The 20,424-nt window shown below is 37.0% G+C and overlaps 1 protein-coding gene across 1 annotated transcript; it reads right to left on the bottom strand.

Annotated features, from left to right (window-relative positions):
• Positions 1–1,264: 1,264 nt before the first annotated feature.
• HTR2A (5-hydroxytryptamine receptor 2A) lies at positions 1,265–16,436 on the bottom strand. Its single transcript, XM_026707717.2, has 4 exons — positions 15,915–16,436; positions 5,169–5,369; positions 2,127–2,905; positions 1,265–1,360 (listed from the first exon to the last, which is right to left on the bottom strand). Exons 1-4 carry the CDS (start codon positions 16,309–16,311, stop codon positions 1,265–1,267), a joined length of 1,473 nt encoding a protein of 490 aa, XP_026563502.2. The 5' UTR covers positions 16,312–16,436.
• Between the last annotated feature and the right edge of the window lie 3,988 nt (positions 16,437–20,424).

Below are 20,424 nucleotides of genomic sequence, written 5' to 3'. Positions count from 1 at the left end.
AGGCAATTGGCATGTAAACGTTAGAGATGAGCTAAAGGGGAGGAGGTGACAGGTTGACAGAAGCCAGAGGTGTGCCAGTCAACCTATTCCAGTTTTCAAGGCTGCAAAGCCTGAGGAAGGAATGTGAACTGCACCAAGTGGCTCCAAACTTCTGAATAGTTCCCCAAAACACATATGCAGCACATCATTGGACGAAGACAAACTAGACAAGGGGGGAGGGACAGGGAGAAAGGGGAACACTTTGTAACACTAGAACTTTAGTTCTAGCCTACTTTCATTGTAACCACTAATCCTTTGTAAAAGATGTTATCACTTCAACCAAATGGAGTTGAGGGCCTTTCTTTCCAGGAGACCTAGCTGAGGCAGGTCTGACACAGTTGAACACCCAGGGTAGTTTTGTTTGGCACATGGCCAAACAAGAAAAAAAAATAAAGGTGCCAAATTACCAAGAGGAGGCTGTAGGTGTCTGAAGGTTTCATATCACTTGACACTGTACACAGAGGCAATTGTGGGGTTACCAGCCCCCCTATTTTGCCAGTCTGCTACAGTTGCCAATAAATGTGAGTTTGATCTCTTAAAAAAATTGTGCATACTAAAACATCAGTTTGGTATCTTTGGGAGTATTTGTAATAGAGAATTGTGGTAGTATGCAAGATGAAGCTCATGTTATCCCAAAAGTCAATCTCTTTAATATTTCAGACCATAAGATTATTGTAGCAGGTATTTAAAAGGCAGGGTTTTTTTCTTGTAGCTATTGAAACTTTGCCTCTTGAAGTTAGAAATAATACAGCAACATGTACAAGGAAAAAGAGAGGAACCTTTATATTCATATGCATTCTAAGTAATGTCTTTCCCCTCTGGGATTCTCGGATCTATATAAAATAAAGTGAAAAACTAATATCATTATTCTATGTGAAGTTTACATTTATGTGCAGAAAAGGTGTTAAATTCTCATGAAGATATCTGTGGAATGTAGAATCATAGAGTCATAGATGTGTATGGGATGTCCTCTTAACACTATGGCTGTAATCACTCTGCACACAGTAATCAACCAAATTCAGTTTCATTATTGCTATAATTGAGAATAAAGACTCAATTTTCTAAAGTGCAAGGAGTTTATCTGATAAAATAACATGTAATTAAAGAAACCATTAGCCCTATTTTCTGCAGGTGCACAACAAAATGAATTAAAGTTGCTGTAATTGCTTGGCTAGGTTGGTATATGTCATTAAATCAGGCACAATTCACTTAACAACTCTGTTGCTCAGCAGTGGAAATTCTGGTTCCAATTGTGGTTGTAACTTGCGGAGGACCTGAGTAATGAGTCATAGTAGTTCAAAGTCGGCAAAAGAAGAAATTGCTACTTAATTTGAAGCAGTGGACCTGAATATGTTGTTTTTATTAGCATTTGAATTATTTTTTCTTTTCAGCAAAAAGGCAAGGAAAACATGTTTTAGCAATCAATTTATTTGACTTCTGTTTATAACGTATTTCATATTATGTCTACTGTTATATTTCCTATATTTATCTGTTAATTAGTTTGATACAGAGGTGGTATTCAGCAGGTTCTGACCAGTTCTGGAGAACAGTAGTGGAAATTTTGAATAGTTCAGAGAACCGGCAAATACCCACTCTGACTGGAGATTTTACAGTATCCTTCCCCTGCCTCACCCAACAAGCCACGCCCACAGAACTGGTAGTAAAAAAAATATAATCCCACCACTGGTTTGATATAAAATGTATTTGGTATAATTAAATTAAAAATTTACATTTTATTGCTCTCATTTTCCAAATCTAACATTACATGACATTACATTTTACAGCCATGTTGCATAGCCACACAAATTCCATCTCCAGTTACTGTCATTAAGTGAGTGCTACATGGTCCTGGAAACAATTGCAATGAGTGACTTTAATGAGTCACAGATAGGAGGAGCTGTATTCACACTCCTATACATTCCTGTTTCCAGCATTGAGAAAAGCGAGAGATAAATCTTTGGTAGTGAAGCACTGTCTTGCAAATTCCAAGCAAAGTTGCATACTATTTTTTCAGGTCAGCTTCCTCCAGCTTGCAGAATATACAATATAAAGAGAATGGTCTTGTACCAGAGTCACAAGTAGCTAACCTTTTCATTCATGTTGCTGACTTTGCTCTTTAAGGTTTCCTCCAGATCACGTATTTCAGATGTCCCTGTAGAATAGTCTTTAGCCATCAACTTAGATTCCTTTCTAAAGCTTTTCATTTGTGTTAACTGATGTGAGTTGTACACTACAGTAGGGATAGTGTCCATTAAGAATAACTGCAGAGGTTTCTTTTTCTCTTGGTAGTGACATTGGATGTAACGTACAAAAGCGGATCGGTAGGTTTTACTGAATAATGTATATATAAGTGGGTTGACTGCTGAAGAAAGGTAGCCAATCCAAACAAAAATGTTAAGCAGATCCTCAATTACATCTTTATCACACACCTCTTTGCAAAAAGCTACCATTACATTTGTGATGAAAAAAGGACACCACATTACCACAAACAGGAAAAAGACAATTCCAAGTACCTTGGATGCTTTCTGTTCATTACTTATTGATTGCATCTTTCTCCTCCTAAAAGTTCCTGATTCTTTGTTCAGAGAGTGTATAAAATGTTTCTTCAAAGAAAGAGAACTTTGAGGAAAAAACCTGAATGAGCCAAACTTAGCTTTTGAATCAAGATCATTCATGCATAATGTGGCTTCTTTCTGAAGGGATTTTATAGTTAAAAAATAGGTGATCACCATGATAGTAAGTGGAATAAAAAATGCTACAAAAGAACCAATTAAAACAAACTTCTCATCCACAAGAGCACAACTTCCATTCTTGAAAACTTTAGAATCATCGTGGAATCCAAATATAGGAATTGGCATTGAAATACCTATATGTTTAGTTAAAAAAAAAAAGATAAGTACTGTCATTTTCACTTTTAAAAAATATGTCATTCCGTGATGTATTACGATGGGTGCCCACTCATTCCCAATAACATTCCTGGACATAAAGATCAGACCATCCCTACAGAGTGTGAATTTGCTTCTTTGAAGTTTGTCACAGCTATTCGGTAGAAGCAAGAAACAAATGTACCATCTTACAAATAGAATTCTGGGAACTGAAGTCCACAAATCTTAAAGTTGCTAAGTTTGGGGATCTCTGGTGTAAACTCTACAAGGACAGATTGGAAAACCACTTGAACAAATTGCTGAATTCAAAAGTCCCCAGCAACACCAATGTTACATGTTAGAATTTCAATTCAGAAATGTGAATGTTTATTAGTTCATTAGCTTTTATTGGGGGGAAAAAACACAACCATAAGATTTTCCTGTTTGGCAGGTTTAATAATAAAGGCAGCACTCATTCAATGACATTCATTCAGCAACCATTTAAAGTTATGATGCTGCTGAATGGGGTGAAACTATAGCCATTCTTTGTAGTAGCAGCCAACTGCAGCATCCCCAACTTTGTATGATCATGAGTTGGGTGCTTGGCACCCAGCTCACAATTACGATGGTGATGACATCCCATGGTCACCATTTTTAAACTTCCCAGCTGCTTTCCCACAAGCAAAATGATGGGGAAGCTGGCGGGAAGTCACAAACAGTGATCCCATAATTCTGGAACACTGATTGCACAGGATTACTTAACAACAGCAACTGAAAAGGCTGCAACTGTCATTGTAAGCTGATGCGGTAATATGACATTGTGCTTTCTGAACACTCTGCTCAGCAATGAAAGTGCTAGTCACATTTACCTTCATTAAGCAAGGACTACCCATACTATATTGTTGTCCTAATGCATTCTCAAACAGAACACAGAAATAATGCTGGTGTACCTTAGGAACCATGCATATATGTTTGCCAGCATATATACCCTTGGAGACAAAGCATCTCCTCCTTCCGCAGTTGAGATCAGTGGGAAGAGGAAGATCATAGCTTCCTATCAGCAAACTATTGAGATTATTCTATTTTGATTACATAAAAATTATCACTTTGGGATGTGGTGACTACATTTTTTAAAAACTCAGTTGTTTATTCCATTCCTTACTTTCTTTTTAAGATCTAAGACTTTCTTTTAACACTCTCTCCATCAAAAACAGAACAAAGCTGTCCTTCAATGCTGTATGCTCAAACCGTGCATATTTCATTCACTGTTAATTATGACTGCTGTGAATGATCAATGCCTACTCTTCTGGGCTATTTTGGTTTTGCACATATTTTATTTCCATGCATTCTATATATATAGCAAAAGGAAACAATGCTATCTATGCAGGACACAGCTAGAGAGAAAGACAATGTTCTAGTGCTCTGCATTAATGCACATGCCAATCAAGCACGCAAAAGTGCATCTTCAAGAAAACATCACTTAATGAATAAACTAACAACAGTTATTGCAATTTTCTCTTAAAGTTATACCTCTGCAATTAACCCTCTTTTTCTTCTTGTATTACTTCTGTGGGTTTTTGTTGTTGTTTCTTTTCTGGGTCTCCTTGTATCCTTCTGAAAGGACATGCTAACTAAAAACGTTCCCAATAAAGAAATTTTATGTCTTCATTGATGGTTATGATTAACCATATGCTTACAGCAGAAAGCAATAAGAAGACTCCCAAATGTTTAACTGATACGGGAATTAGTCTTTCATGTCCCAGCCATTGTTCCATGCAGCAAAATTGACTTACTACTGTGGAGCAGTGTTGGGCAGTGTTGTTTCATGTGAAAAGTTCTTTGGATAATAAAGCTACTGGCCTGTGGTGAATTTACAAATTACTTTCCTGATAAATTGTTTTGTATCTATTTAGATTTGCATTTCACTTTATGAACAAGTGTATTTTGAAGGGAAGACTCCATTTGAATTAAAACAGCAGTAGCAGCACATGAGCTTTTAAACTAAATCCTTGGAGAGGGGAATCAATGTAAAATATTGACACTTTAGTTCAAATTGAATTATTTTGGCATGGCATGGAAGTGAAAACATTTTTTATTGCCCAAATGGGATTAATAGTAATAAAAAGCAATGAAATGCAATAGAAAATATGGCATCAATCAAAGACATCAAAAGGCCTCAGGTGAAAATGCACAGCTTTAGAGAGAGATTGGGATAAAGTAAAAATATCTGATGATAGCATAACACATAAAGATTGAACAACTCACCTATTGATACCATCCAAACAAGAGCAATTTTCCCCAAGGCCTTTGTTCTGGAGTTAAACTGGCTATGATGAATGGGATTTTGAATGGCAATATAGCGATCCAGAGATATGGCACAGAGATGCATGATGGATGCAGTAGAGAAAAGCACATCTAAATAAATCCACAGAGCACAGAGGTTTCTGGGCAGTGGCCATCTGTATTCTGTAACCAAGGAGAGTGTTTATTAACTGTACAGAAGTTAGAAAGCTATATAGATTTTTCACTGATATTAAAGGTATTTTTGTTGTTATATTTTACCTCATCCATCTACAGATTTTTTAAAGTGGTCAGTCCGTGTCCTACTTATTCACCCAGGCTCTTTGAAGCTTCCATATCCAATTCTGAAGCCAGAGTTATCTAGATTTCACTGCGGCTGATATGGCAGCAGATCTGCTAAATTTTAATGATACAATTGCCTTTGTACTCCCCACTCCCATCTTTGGACTTCTTTTAAATTGTATAGTTTGCACCAAACCTCCTTAAATCTTGGAGTGGGGCACATCAAACCCTACCCAGTGTTGATATCATATTTAAACTAATTGTATTTATATAATTTCTAATTTATTTGTTTTCAGCTTTTAAGGTAGCCTGTTGAAACTACCATTAAAGAAATATAAAATTGGAAGTGATGACACCAGTATCAGTCCAATGAATATTTCTGATGACAAATACTTAGGGCTTCCTTTGCTCTAGTGCCATTATTGCAACAATTCCCCTATCATGCTATGTTCCATTCAAATTAAATTTTTAATTTATTAAAATATAGAGTACTGTTGTAAACCAGAAAAAGAGACCTGAAAAATATACAAATTACAAACATCCAATTTAAAAAATTGCTCAAACTTGAGACTAAAAAATATCTAGAGTCCCTTCACATCCAGTAGATTGCAGCTTTTATTGCAATGTGTTGAAATGTGGCTATCATTCTTGAAACTTCCTGGTTTGGATCATTTAGAAGGTAGTTCACAGTTGTCAAGTGAGATTGATCTAAGCAGTTTCTAATGAGAAGGCAGACCAGTTGCACCCTCCAAAAATAAGACATTTCAGAAGTAGATATGCACTACTGTGTCAGTCTCAGAATCTGAATAAATGCAGAGATGTTAGTAGTAGAGAATACCATTACATCTTCCTGACAGTACCATTGTTGGAAGAATATCGAAAAATGCCAATGTGAAAACACTTCTATGTGATAAAAAATGATAAAAATACTAATGAAAATAAAGTGTGTGTGTGTGTGTGTGAGAGAGAGAGAGAGAGAGAGAGAGATCTTGTTATGACAAAGATGGGATATACAAATTTTATCTCCTTGTACATTGCGGTAAAATTTTCTTTACTAAGACGCTTTCCAAGCTTCATCTAGGCCAAATATAGATACAAATTGTGAGGGTAAGACCACAGTAAACCAGTTCAACTGTTACTTTTTATTCCAAAGATATTGGTGTCTAACTGTCCATACTAATTGGGCTACAGTTTCTCCCAAAAGGTCTGCATACACCAGTCCTTCAAGATCTTAATCTGTGTTATTCTTTTATCAGTCTGTAGAACACAACACAGCTTTCTACTCACGCCTCGGCTTATGCTATAAAACCTTGTAAACAAGACTCATTTTTTTATCAACTAAAATGACATATTTATTTTAAACTGATTTATAATCTAAATAACTAGAATTGTTTATTTTGGTTTTCCAAATTAAGTTTATTATCCAATAAATTGTTATCTATGAATATCATCTAAAATTATTTCCATTTATATAGAAGTTTATTTTTTTAGCAGTTTGTATGAGAATGGTTGATTAAATTTGAACATCACACTGGACAGATTTTATTACAATGACAAATTCTGTACAGTTGAAAGATTTTAGAAGCCAAGTGGGAAACATTAAAGAATGCTAATATTTACTGAAAAAACTGCATCTTGAGTCAGTTCAGTACACGAAAAGACTAAAACGTATATCAGAAAGTATAAACTTGTTTTATATATATATGGATACGTATGTGAAACCAACAGTTTGATGACAGATATGAGTAATAGTAGTGTAATAGATAAATCAAGAATGAGTTTGGAGGAAAATTGTGCAACATAATGAATGAATGTAATCTGGGGGGGAAATTTTCTACTCAGTGATAGGGATGGATAGAGTGGAGAAAGATGAGGGATTACAAGCCAACTGATTGGATTATCCAGCAATTGCAAAATGAAGGAGCACAGTCAGCCATTGCTTAGAATAAAGGCCCGTTGGTTTTGACTACATGTTTTAAGAATAAATCTAATCATAAATACACATGGCAGAGAACATCCAGTAGATTGAACAAAATTAAAAATAAGAGTAATAAAATTATTTGAAACGATGGAATTCTGAAATTAATATTTTGAATGGGAATGATAGTGACTGTGAAGACAGGAACTGAAAAGAATCTGCAGATAGTCCTTTATTTAAGTTCTTTTAGTGACCAAAGTTACCAAAACATTGAAAAAAATGACTTATGATCATTTTTCATATTTACGACCATTGTAGCATCCCCATGGTATTGTGATCAAAATTCAGATGCTTAGCAACTGACTCATAATGGTGATGGTTGCAGTATCCTGGGGTGACATGATCACCTTTTGCAACCTTTTGACAAGCCAAGTCAATTTGGGGAACCAGATTCACTAAATAACTGTTACTAATTTAACTGCAGTGATTCACTTAACAACTGTGATAAGAAAGGTTGGAAAAAGGGGCAAAACTCACTTAAGAAATCTACTATGTATGAGATGTCTTTCTGTTATTCACACACACAGACACACACACACACACACACACACACACCCCTCTGGCTGCAAGTAGTCCAGCAAAACATTTTTAGCACAATGGCTTCAAGGCAAGAAGTCCAGAGGGGCAAGGGAATAAGTCAAGGAGTCCAACAAAGAAAAGGAACAAGGTAATGAGTCAAGGAAGCTAAGGAACAAGGCAATTATAAGGCAAGAAGTACAACAAACTCCATAAGTCAGCAATGGTACACCAAACTCCACAAATTTAGTGTCTGTTCCCAACAAATGCCCCTCCCCACAGCATCTCCTTAAGTCTCAGCCACCAGGTGTGTCTTGTGAAGAGGGGTGGGGTGCTCTCCTCCCCCAGCCTGTGCTGTTCCCACCTTCTCTCTACTCTCCATGCTCAGGGATCAGGGGGTGGTGGTGGTCCTTGCTCGTTGCCTGAGCTCCGTCGCTTATCATCTTCACTGTCTGCCCTCTCTTGGTCATCCTCCCTCCTCAAGTTGTCCCAAACTCAAGGGGTCCGGGGCTGTCTCATCCTGCTCCTCTCCCCATTCTTCCAAAGCCAATGAGGCCACCCCCTTGATGTCCATCGGCCCCAGCTCTGGCTTTTCCTCCTCTGTGGATTCTGGCCCCAATGGGTGGGGGGAGGCATGACATTAGGCGTCTGTTCTCTGCAAACTGAGGCCTGTGCCAGATCCGGCCGAAGAACACTTCCAAGCCAACGAGACTTTGGGGCAGCGAATTGCCTTGCTTGAAGCCTCCCATAGACTTGCAAATGTTTTTTGCACTATTTGAAGAGCATTTGCAAGGCAATGGGAGGCTTCAAGCAAGACGTTTCAGTTAATAAACTGTAGAATTGTAATTGCAGGAATGTTCCAATCTCGGATGGCAAACCTCAGATATAGAATGTTTCCAAGCAAATACAACTCAGGCAAACAAAGTCATTAATCTATGGATAAAGGAGGATTAGAGAGGGGAAGTAAACATATGTTAGACTTTAACTAGAGATAATTAATTGTATGGATTACTGTACTAAACAGTAACAAAAGTTAAGCAGTAAGCAAAGTTAACGAATGATGGAGGATAACTAAAAATGTATATAAATACAAGATTATACTCCAATAAAGATCATCATGATTCAGTTGTTCATGATCAAACAACTCGTCATTACAACAAGTGGTACCCGAACAGGGACTCTCTTACTTCGTCCAGCAAGGATTTGGTGCACCTTCAACCCTTTGTGGTTTCTTCAACCTTTTTGTTTCTGTAAGTATGGGGTCTTTGCTTTCTGAGGAACAAAGGGAGCATGTAGATGAATTAGGCTATTTGTTGAAGAAAAATAATACCGAGGTACCACAGAGAAATCTCTTAAGGCTGGTCCAGGAGATTGCAGCTCAGTGCCTATGGTACCCAGAAAAGGGGTCTTTAAAATTAACTGATTGGGAACGTATTGGGAAAACATTGCATACTGAACCTCGAGCAAAAATAGAAGTTTTGCATGTGTGGCATTTATGTAGGCATGCAACTGAAAAATTTGGTCACAATGAACTTTCTCTTTTAACACCTCCACCTTTTCATTATACTAATGCTGTCATTTGTCCCCCTTCTTGACCTGAATATATGTCTTCAATTCCCTCAGCTCCTGCAGATACAGGGCAAAAGCCTCCTGACTCTATTGTTCAGTCTTCTTTTCAGAAAATGGTTGAGACTTGTAAAAAAGATTCCTCTGTCTCAGGAACAGAACTTGCAGAATTACTGTCTGTTTGTCCAGTACAATATCGTCCTGGTCAGGGGCCACAGCTTGGACTGCAAGTAGCAGAATGGGAGGGTCTGCCTTATCAGATCTGAAGAGAGTTAAAAAAGGCAGTTACAGACTATGGGATTAGTGGTAATTTTACAAGAGGACTTGTAGAAGGAATAAAAAATGGTTATACAATAATCCCTGAAGATTGGAAGCAAATATTACTTGACTCCTCCGGCAGTCTTTCTCACTCCTCCCCAGCCACAGCCAGTAGCGCTGGGATCGATTTAATCACTCAAGAGGAAATTGAGTTTAAATTTCCCATGGAAGTTAAAATAGTTCCATCTCAATTTAAAGGTCCTCTTCCTTCGGGATTAGTTGGCTTAATTTTGCCTCATTCTTCTGCACACAAAAAGGGCTATTTTGTTGTGCCTGGGGTAATAGATTCAGATTACACTGGTATCCTCATGATCCAGACTTGGGTGAATCTTCCTCAAGTTCTTCCTTGTAATTCTTCTGTTGCTCAGTTGCTTCTTCTTCCATATGAAATTCCATCTCCTGGTATAGGTAATCGTGGGGATGCAGGATTTGGATCAACTTCTTTATCTGTAGGCTTACTTCATCAGCTGAGCTACTCTCGTCCTTTGGTAATGCTCTTCCTTAATAAACAACCATTTCAAGGGTTATTGGATACTGGAGCCAATGTTACTGTCATCTCCTCTTTACAGTGGCCAGTACAGTGGCCAAAAATGACAGTTTCTTCATTGTGGGGAATAGGAGGTTTTACAGCTGCTTGGCAGAGTGTTCAAGAAATTAATGTTACAACATCTGCTGGTAAGTCCTTTTTCCTACAACCATACATTCTAGATATTCATACTAATATTTGGGGCTGCGATATCCTTTCTCTTCTTAATGCCCATTTGATTCTTGATGATGGCTCTTCCTCTTAAATGGCTCTGTTCTATGCCGGTTTGGGTGGAACAATGGCCATTATCAAGGGAAAAACTCGCTGCTTTACAACAATTGGTTCAAGAACAATTGGCTGCTGGTCATATAGAACCTTCTACTAGTCCTTGGAATACTCCTGTTTTTGTTATAAAAAAGAAAAATGGGAAATGGCGTCTCCGTCAGGATTTAAGAGAAATTAATAAATGTATCCAACCCATGGATGCTTTACAATGTGGTCTACCAAATCCTAATTTAATTCCTAATTTTTATAAATTATGGGTAGTTGATCTTAAAGACTGCTTTTATACTATACCTTTGCAGCCTCAAGACAAAGAAAAAATTGCATTTACTGTCCCAGTTTTTAATAATAGCATGCCCACAAAACGATATCATTGGCAAGTGTTGCCTCAGGGAATGCTTAATTCCCCTACACTTTGTCAATATTTCGTGGATAATGCCCTTCAACCCTTTTGGAATAAATTTCCTTCCTATTTAGTCTATCATTATATGGATGATATATTGATAGCAGCCCCGGATTTTGATGAATCTAAGTTGTTAAAAGAGTTAATGGATATTGTGGCACAACAGGGATTGCATATAGCCTCAGACAAAATTCAAAAGGTAGAACCTTATACCTACTTAGGACATAGAATGTTGCACAATTCCTCCATTCCAATTCTTCCCGAATTACAAGTACAGAAATCGTATACATTAGTACAATGGCAAAAATTACTTGGCATTATTAATTGGGCACGCCCATTCTTCTACATTACAACTGGTGATATGTTGCCCTTATTTCAGTCTTTGAAGGGAGCACAATCACCAGGAGATCTAGTTGTATTAACTGATACTCAAAGAACATGCCTTCAAGAAATATTGAATAAGTTTAAGCATCGATATGTGGACAGGATAACATCCTTAACAATAGGATTTTGCTTAGCTATTCTTCCCACTACACCCTTACCCACGGGATGTCTTTATTCTAATGCGTCCCCACAAGCGGTCAACATTCATGAATGGATTAATTTGTCAGCTACTCTGCCTAGAAACATTTATCCTTATCAATCAGCATTAGGGGATTTGATTATTAAAGGTCGTAAACGAGCCTTACATCTTACAGGACAGGATCTCATTAGCATAGCTTTCACTCGTACAAAAGTTGAACATGAGCATTTGATGATGATTTCAGAATCGTATCAGATAGCCTTTTCTCAATATGTGGGACACTTGTTGTATTCTTTACCCAAGGATCCTAGAATAGTGGTTACTACTACTTTAAATCTGGCCTTTTCTTCCATTTTTGTGAGAAATCCTATTTCTAAAGCTCTTAATTGATGGATCACCTACAAGGGGTGTGGTTGTCTGGCAGATTCAACAACAATGGTATTCTAAATTTACTGCCATGCAGACTTCAGCTCAACATGCTGAGCTGGCTGTTGTGATTTTGGCTTTACGATTGTTCAATGACCAACCTATTAACTTGATCGTTGATACTCAATATGTGTATTTAGCTATGCAATCTCTTCCCTTTTCTTATTGTGCTCTCTCTTTGGATAAGAATTTGTTATCCTTGTTTTTATCTTTAAAGAATAGTTTGGAAACTCGCTTGTATTCTTTGTATGTAGAACACATTCGAAGTCATACTCCCTTTACTAATGCCTTGACTGAAGGAAATCGGAAGGCAGATGGATCCTTAAAGGATGTTGCATCTTTGTTTGCTGATCCTGTTGCTAGTCATTCTTATTTTCAACAAAATGCCAAATCGCTTGCAAAGCAATTTAAAATTTCATTATCTCAAGCCCGGGATATTGTCCGTGCTTGTCCAGCTTGTCAGCAACTGGCAGTTCCCTTTTCAGTAGGTGTCAACCCATGAGGAATCCAAGCTAATCAAATTTGGCAAATAGATGTAACTCAATTTTCAACCTTTAAGCCATACTGTTATCTTCATACGTCTATTGACACTCATTCACACTTCCTTTGGGTTATTGCTTCAAAACATGAACGTACTTCAGATGTTATTTCTCATTGCCTATCCTCTTTTGCTGTAATGGGTTGGCCTTCTCAGTTTAAAACTGACAATGGCCCCGCTTATATTAGTAAGGAATTTCAAACCTTTTGTCAGAAATGGAATATTACTTTAGTGCATGGAATTCCTTACAACTCTCAGGATCAAGCTATAGTTGAACAAGCTCATCGTACTTTTAAGGCATTGTTTCAGAAACAATTACAAACTGATTCTGGCCCTTACCATCTGCGAAAGTTTCAAAATCTCATTGCTGTAGCATTATATACTTGAGATTATTTAACCTTTTTAGATTCTCTTGCAGACTCACCTGTTAATTTGCATTTTCGAACTACTGAATCTTTAGCAAGTCCTTTGGTAAAGTATTGCCAAGCTCCAGATCCAACCTGGAAAGGCCCTACACCGCTGATCACCTGGGGTCACGGTTACGCTGCCGTGGAAGATCTTTCTACTTGACAAGCAGTGTGAGTTCCAGCACGCTGTGTTCGTCCGTATCATGGCATGGCATCAGGGCCTTCACAACCCAATTCTGGATTTCAATCTTCATCTGAACACAGAAGCCTGTCTTCCAAGGTCGATGTGCCCACAACCCATCACTTGGGGCCAGGTTAAATCTACTACATATCAAGCTCAACAACTGCAACAGGCCTCATTACCTCAGACTCCTGAAAATCTTGTTGCTGCTGTTTTTGCTATTATTACTGCTAACTCTGTTACCATTTTATTTTGTATTTTCTTGTTTATGGTTAATAGTGTTTCTGCTCAAAATGACACTTCTGTGGTTCGTTGTAACCCTAATTTGTGGGTTCGTCATGCCCAATACATGTTTATGACCCATGGCACAAATATTACTTTATACTATGAGCCCCCAATGGCATTTGGTCAAATTTCTTTTACCCCTAAATTGATCATGTCTTCTACATTTATTGTCTCACAACTACAATCTATTTCATACTCCTGGCTATTTTCTACGCCCCCTATGCAATTGAATTCTGTCCGTTGGCGTTACTTGAAAGTTAGACAATTTACAAGGGGTCTGTGTTTCTGTTGTCACACTAAACACACTTGGCTTCATAATTGGTCTGATTATGATGCTGCTCAGCACATATTTAAAAAGCTAGGGAATTATAGTTATTGTTCTGACTATTGGTTGTCAGGTACCTTTAATTCTTCTTTGCATGGAATTAATATAGCTCCTGATATGTATCCTAACAATTTTCCTATTTTTAATGCCTCTGATCAATCTAATACAGGATCGATATGCGCTGGTTGGCAGCTTAAGGATCCTAATATGTGGTTCTTTTTTTATAAATATGCTACTAATGTTCATCCTCAAAATTATCAATGTGCAACTATAGGTTATTTTACTCTACCTGTTCAAATAAGGACGCTCCCATCAACTCGACAGCGGCGTTCCTCTCTGGCCATTATAGGACTCCTTACTCTAGGCTCTTATCCTGGCATAATTGCTCAAGAAAAGAGACAATCTATTCTTGGTCTCACCTGCAGACTTGAAAAATCCATCAATGCTACCGCTGCTATTATTCGTGATTTGCAGCATGAAATAGACTTAAATCAAGATGTCTTACAGCAGCGTTTTGCCATACACTATCTTTTAGCCTGTCAGGGAGGGTTCTGTACGTTATTTGGATGCCGTGGATGTGCTGTGCATTTTCATTCTTTGAATAAAACTATTGAAGATGAGCTTGCCAATTTACAATCATACAATCAAAATAATATCCATGCTCATTACTCACCTTTTGAGTGGCTAACCAATTGGCTCCCTGATTGGTCTTGACTCAGACAGGTTTTCTTTTATGCTATAATTATTATTATTGTACTAATTGCAACCTGTTGTTTTATTCAATGTATTCCAAATTTATTCGCATTGTTTCAGCCTGCTTTCCCCTCTCTTAATCCTCTTCAATTGCAATACATTCATAAATCTTTGAATCCTCCATTTAAAATAAAAAACGAGGATATGTAGAGTTGTAATTGCAGGAATGTTCCAATCTCAGATGGCAAACCTCAGATAAAGAATGTTTCCAAGCAAATACAACTCAGGCAAACAAAGTCATTAATCTATGGATAAAGGAGGATTAGAGAGGGGAAGTAAACATATGTTAGACTTTAACTAGAGATAATTAATTGTATGGATTACTGTACTAAACAGTAACAAAAATTAAGCAGTAAGCAAAGTTAACCAATGATGGAGGATAACTAAAAATGTATATAAATACAAGACTATACTCCAATAAAGATCATCATGATTCCGCTGTTCATGATCAAACAACTTGACTGCCTTGTCATTATAACAATAAACATTCAATCAAACAAACGAATAACAATATTAGTTCCTAAGCTATATGCAGTCTTACAGATATGACCCTTGCCACTACATTCTGCTTCAAGTATCTGGATTTATAATTCTTGTGAAATACTCCTTATATTTGATATATCAAGGTTACTTTCTTATCCTTTAGTTACTGAGGAACTCTTTGGCAAATGAATCATAGTTAGGCAATGATCTTTTAAAGCCTACATGACTTTTTATCAGGCTATCCAAAGTAGTGATAACATTGAAAATGGTGTCACACACACCTGTATACAAAGAGATTCAGAATGATACACTGAATTAAATTAACTTGTTAAAGCTAGCTGTATAAATATACAACAGTCATTTGTTTTAATTCATAACTATGTGGATATTCTCATCTTCACATTTTTTCTCCTAAAGTATGATTCCCCACATAGCGATGAGATGTGGCCCTTAGTCCCATTACCATTCTAGTGTAAAATTTAATGATTTTTCAGTCTTCAGCTATAAAATCTGAATAATAAGTGCAACAGATGTTGCACATGTTTAAAACATACAGTGATGTACTTACTGGTCTTTAAGTACAGTACAAATATTTCATTTTCTAAAAGTACAAGCCATCAAATTGTACACATATTTGGCAGTCTAGTACTTTTTGGATACATTGGAACTACAACTCCTAGAATACTTAGACAATTGTAAGGACAGAATGAAGACTGTAGGGCGACTTTTGTAATCAACGGTGCTCTATTATTTGAGAAACAATGAAAGCATTGTGCAGAATGAAGGTTTCAGACATCCACACCTTCCAGTTTACAATTCTAATTTTTTAAAAAGCCTGGGATTCACCTCTTTTCATTGAGTCTATAATTACATTAAAGTAACTTGTAATATGCATTAAAGATTGTTAATGGTACTCACCATATAATATAGTTAGCATTGATATTGGCATGACAAGAAATCCCAAGAGCATATCAGTTATTGCAAGTGACATCAGGAAATAATTTGTGGCATTGTGCAGCTTCTTTTCTAGTGAAACAGCCAAGATGACTAGAATATTTCCAAAAATGGTTGTAATAATCACAATAATAGTTAAAAGAGCCGACCAGTTTTTCTCATAAAGAATAGGAAATAATGATGTAGTTAGGTTCCCTTCACAAGAACAGTTCATTATAGGATCAAAGTCTGTAGTCACATTGCATAAACAAGACTTGTTAATTTCTTCAGATGTAAGTACACTTCTGTTGAATTTTCTAGCTTGGCTTAATTGTAGTAAGGAATGAACTATTATGGACCCTTCTTCAGAAAAAATATCCATTTCTAAAAATTCTGAAACTGGTAAGTTTATAGCATTGAAAATGCAAATTGCAGCTGTTTTATTACAATCAAGCTCTATATTGGTTATTAATGCCAAAAAGGAAATACAACTTTACAAAGAAAACTAGCAGCCATTCAGATGATTGTATGATTTTCAATTTCATATATAATTTGATATTATTATATACAATGAATCTTGCTGAATGATTATAATCAATTTCAAAATGTTAAGGAAAAGAAAAAACAACCCATCCTCCTACAATGTTTTTAGTCGTAGTGATCTTCCCCCCAAACAATTAAAAATATTTTAGTTACAATTATTGTTTTGTTCTATCATGGAAGTTATTAAATGCCATATGTTCATTTAATATCATTCTGAAAAATGCTGTAAGAAAAACACTTAGATGTATTTGAAAAATCTCTTAAATTAGATTAATGCTGTGCCTTATTTTATCCTTCATTGTATTTGCTAGCACAATATTCTTTAGTTCCAGTTTGCATGAATCGAATGCATTTTGCAGACTTCTCAGCTGCCCTCTTATAGGTATGGTGTTGCCTTGTCTGTTAAGTCTTCTTTGCCATTTAAAGCTGCTCCATTTATACTTCCCTTTGTTGTTTTTCTCCTTAGGGTGAACCATGTTGGAAGAATAATCTCTGGATAATCATCCCCCAAAATTACAATGCATGAAGAAAAGAAATGTCCAAAGGGTGTTCAAAATAGTTTCGAGCAAAAATGGAAATGATTCTCTTTTGTCCTGTTTCTTTATAAGCCGTCACATTATTTTTGACATTGCATAAGTGGCAAAGGCAGAAGGAGAATAAACTGAACAGAGCTGAATTTTTTTTTTACGTTACAGTTTTATATGTATCAATGTTAGGCATTCATACTTTAAAAAAATAACATTTCCCACAGGATATCCTGCAGAGCAGGTCTTGATAACAGCAGCCTGTAATAAAGTAGGTTCTTCTATGAAAAAGAAGAAAAAGCTAGGAATTGCATATAATAGGCAAACATCAGATTATTCCTTTCTGCAAATTGGTCATATCCTAGCTCTAAATTTAAAGTTAAATATTACACTGTCAATAGTGTTAGCTGGGTGGTTGGGGGCTAATTTTGATGTTATAGAAAATAATTCATTCAAGAAAAGGAATTACCTTTGCATGCTTTTTGAATTACAAACAACACAGCCTGCTTGAAAAAAAGCATATTGAAAGCAAGTACTTGGAGCACCTCTATCCAACCATAAAACTTCAGCTCGAGGTTGTCTATCTTAATCCTTCTTGAAGGACACCTGTGGATGACATAGCCTTCCTCTCCTAACCAGGCTGAGGGCAGCTACCATAACATTTATTTTCTCTGAAGTCCAATTTTCAATGTTTTAAAAGGTCTTTAGCTTTTCTCCCAAGTTCCTTTCTTTCGGTCTAGAATTTTTCTCTCTGTGGTTGTTTGCCGCTGTGAATAATAGTTCTAAGAGTCTTTTTTCCTGGATTTTCCTCTTTATTTTTTTCTTTAAAGTTAGGGTCTAAATAAAAAGGCATTTTCTCACCCAGCTCCAATCACTCTTCATGTGCACCACTTCTGCACATTTCTTTGTTGCCTCATCTGTCCCAGCTTTGGAGCAGCCATCATGGCTGCCTCTTCTCCTCGTCGTGGGAGAGGGAATAAGTCCTGAGTCCAGCAGGAGAGTTGTGCTCTCCGTGACCTGCAGGGCGCCCCTCTTTCCTTCATCACCCCAACAAGGTGGCTTTAGATCCTTTCAGCATCCTCCAACAGGAAGAACTTGGTGTGGGAGTGTGGAGATCTGCTCATGTCCGATAGCGCAGGCATTAAATAGTGTTCTTGTTAGCGTCTTAGTATACAAATTAATATAGATATCACTTGGGCAAAGCAAAAATTGTTTTCCTATATCTCCAATAATTCTAAAGGGCTTATTTTAAGTCACACATGCTCATATAAACATAATTTTTATGCCCTGTGCATCTTTAAAGAACATTTTTCATGTTATGCATCTGGACTGTTTTGGGGGGTTTGGGAATAGGAGACACTGTTTTGTGGTGGCTCTTCTCTTTCCTCCATGGCCAGTTTCAGCTGGTGTTGTGGAGAGGCCAAACGCTAGGTCCCCACAATATGTGGTGCCTTGGGTCTGGTGTCTCCTTCCTCTCCTCTTTTAACATCTATATGAAACCATTGGGTGAGGTCATCTGACAGCTTGGGATACACTATCATCAGAATGTTGATGATACCCAGCTATAGATCCCCACCCTTGTCCAGGCAACTGATACTACTGCTATAGAGTGCTTAGAGGATGTGAGGGCCTGCATGGTGAGAAACTGACTTTGCTTAACCTGAGCAAGACAAAGTGCCTTTGAGTTTTTTAGGCTGTGGTGATTTGCCATCCTTGACTCTGGATATACTTCCTTGGATTGAGCTGGTGCACAATTTGGACATCTATCTGGACTCACACTGGATGTTCTCAAGGAGCAGGAGGCAGACTATTCAGAAGCTTCAGTGGGTCCAGAATGAGGCATTGCACAGAGTATTGGGTGATCCTACGTTTACCCATGTTCTACCTCTGCTATGTGGGTTGCATTGGCTCACAGTTTCTATTCAAGTGCAATTCAAGGTTCTGGTTATCAGCTTTAAAATCTCACATGACATGGGACCAAATTATTTATGGAACCACCTTTCCGAGAGTAATTGTCCATCTTACCATATCGGATAGAGTAGGTATGTTCTAGATCCCTTCCTTGAAATCTTGCATCTAGTAGGACTTTGGAGGCATGCCTTTTCCATGGCTGCACCTACCTTATGGAACATTCTGACTCTGATGATTCAGCAGGTCTTTTGGAAGGCTATCTAAGGCCTGGCTTTTTACCAGGTGCTGGGATAGAATGAGGATATCTGAGCTGGTTGTGGGGCAATCCACAATGATGGAGGTACTGATTTTCTTAAATATGGTTTTATAGTTATTGATTTTATTATTTTAAGTTGCATAGAGTTATAGTTATTGATGGGCATAAAATATTTTATATAAATAAAAATATAATACAAGTCAAAATGAATTGAATAAACTGAATTTGATTAAAAAGCATCCAACCCTCCTATTGTAAGTAGAAAAAATATGGATCTCAGCAATAATAATACAAGAATATATCACAAACAGTATTTAGACTTTATAAACTTTTGCAGAGAAAAAAGAAAAGAAAAATAGAAAATCCAAGTAGAATAGAAGGGGACGAAGAATCATTTTGCCGTCTGGAAACAAACCATGGCATAAACAAACCTTAACAATTTTACTTCTGCTACGTTTTCATGATATTAATTTCATCAAGTCCCCAGTGCATGTGAGTGGTAAGTTTAGTTATGCTTAGCAGTACTAATCAAATGATAGCACTAATGATTTTATATCTTTCCACATTTGAGTGTGAAGTTATTACTATCTGATGCATTTCAAACCCTTTTGATGTGGGTTGCAAGCTGCTCCGTGTGAGAAAGAAGGTGCCAGGCCTTTCTTAAATTGACCTCTTTAAAGAGCAGTATGTTTTGGGAAAAAGAACAGTAATAAATTTAGTAGCTGCTTCTTTTTCACTTTTGACAAGAGTCTGCCACTTTATTAAGAAAGTGAGATGAGACAATCTCTCATTTCCTATGGCCAGCTCTGCATGTGTGGATTGTGTCGGTTCTGCTTTCTCCTGCTCCAAATGAGGAAAATGGCTCCCTCAAGCTGTTTCCAGCTTAGCAGGTTTCACAGCTTTCGAAACCAGCATTCAATCCCCTTCCTTGAAACAGAATGGTTTGGTGTTGTTGCCAAAATCTTCTAACGTTTTCAAGAACTCAACAAGATTATCTTTAAGCTGGTTTGGATATTTTTATATTTGGAAACAATGAGTTTCCTCCTTTTCTACATAAATTGTAACCATGACGCTCCCCATAATCTTTCCAGTAAAAGTTGAAAAGATTTCTAAATTATACCATGCTTACCAATATAGCTTTTAAAATCCCATTAAAATATTTGGTCTAAGACAAGCAATAGATCTTAAGTGTTTATTGCCCAGATTTCCTCATCTTTTGTGGCCTTAAGGACCAAGTAGAACAACATTTTTGAAATAATAT

This window comes from Pseudonaja textilis, chromosome 1, assembly GCF_049901715.1.
Source record: "Pseudonaja textilis isolate UNSWEBS1 chromosome 1, rPseTex1.2, whole genome shotgun sequence".
Classification (NCBI taxonomy): Eukaryota; Metazoa; Chordata; class Lepidosauria; order Squamata; family Elapidae; genus Pseudonaja; species Pseudonaja textilis.
Note: the sequence above shows the minus strand (reverse complement) of the source record. Positions and strands in the feature narration are given on the sequence as shown.

Coding starts and splice junctions, on each gene's coding strand:
- HTR2A (XM_026707717.2), bottom strand. CDS start 16,311: ATGGATATTTTTTCTGAAGAAGGGTCCATAATAGTTCATTCCTTACTA. Junction 2,906..5,168: donor TGTTTGGATGGTATCAATAG/GTGAGTTGTTCA, acceptor CTAAACATATAG/GTATTTCAATGCCAATTCCT. Junction 1,361..2,126: donor TCAGCAACATGAATGAAAAG/GTTAGCTACTTG, acceptor CAAATTAAGTAG/CAATTTCTTCTTTTGCCGAC.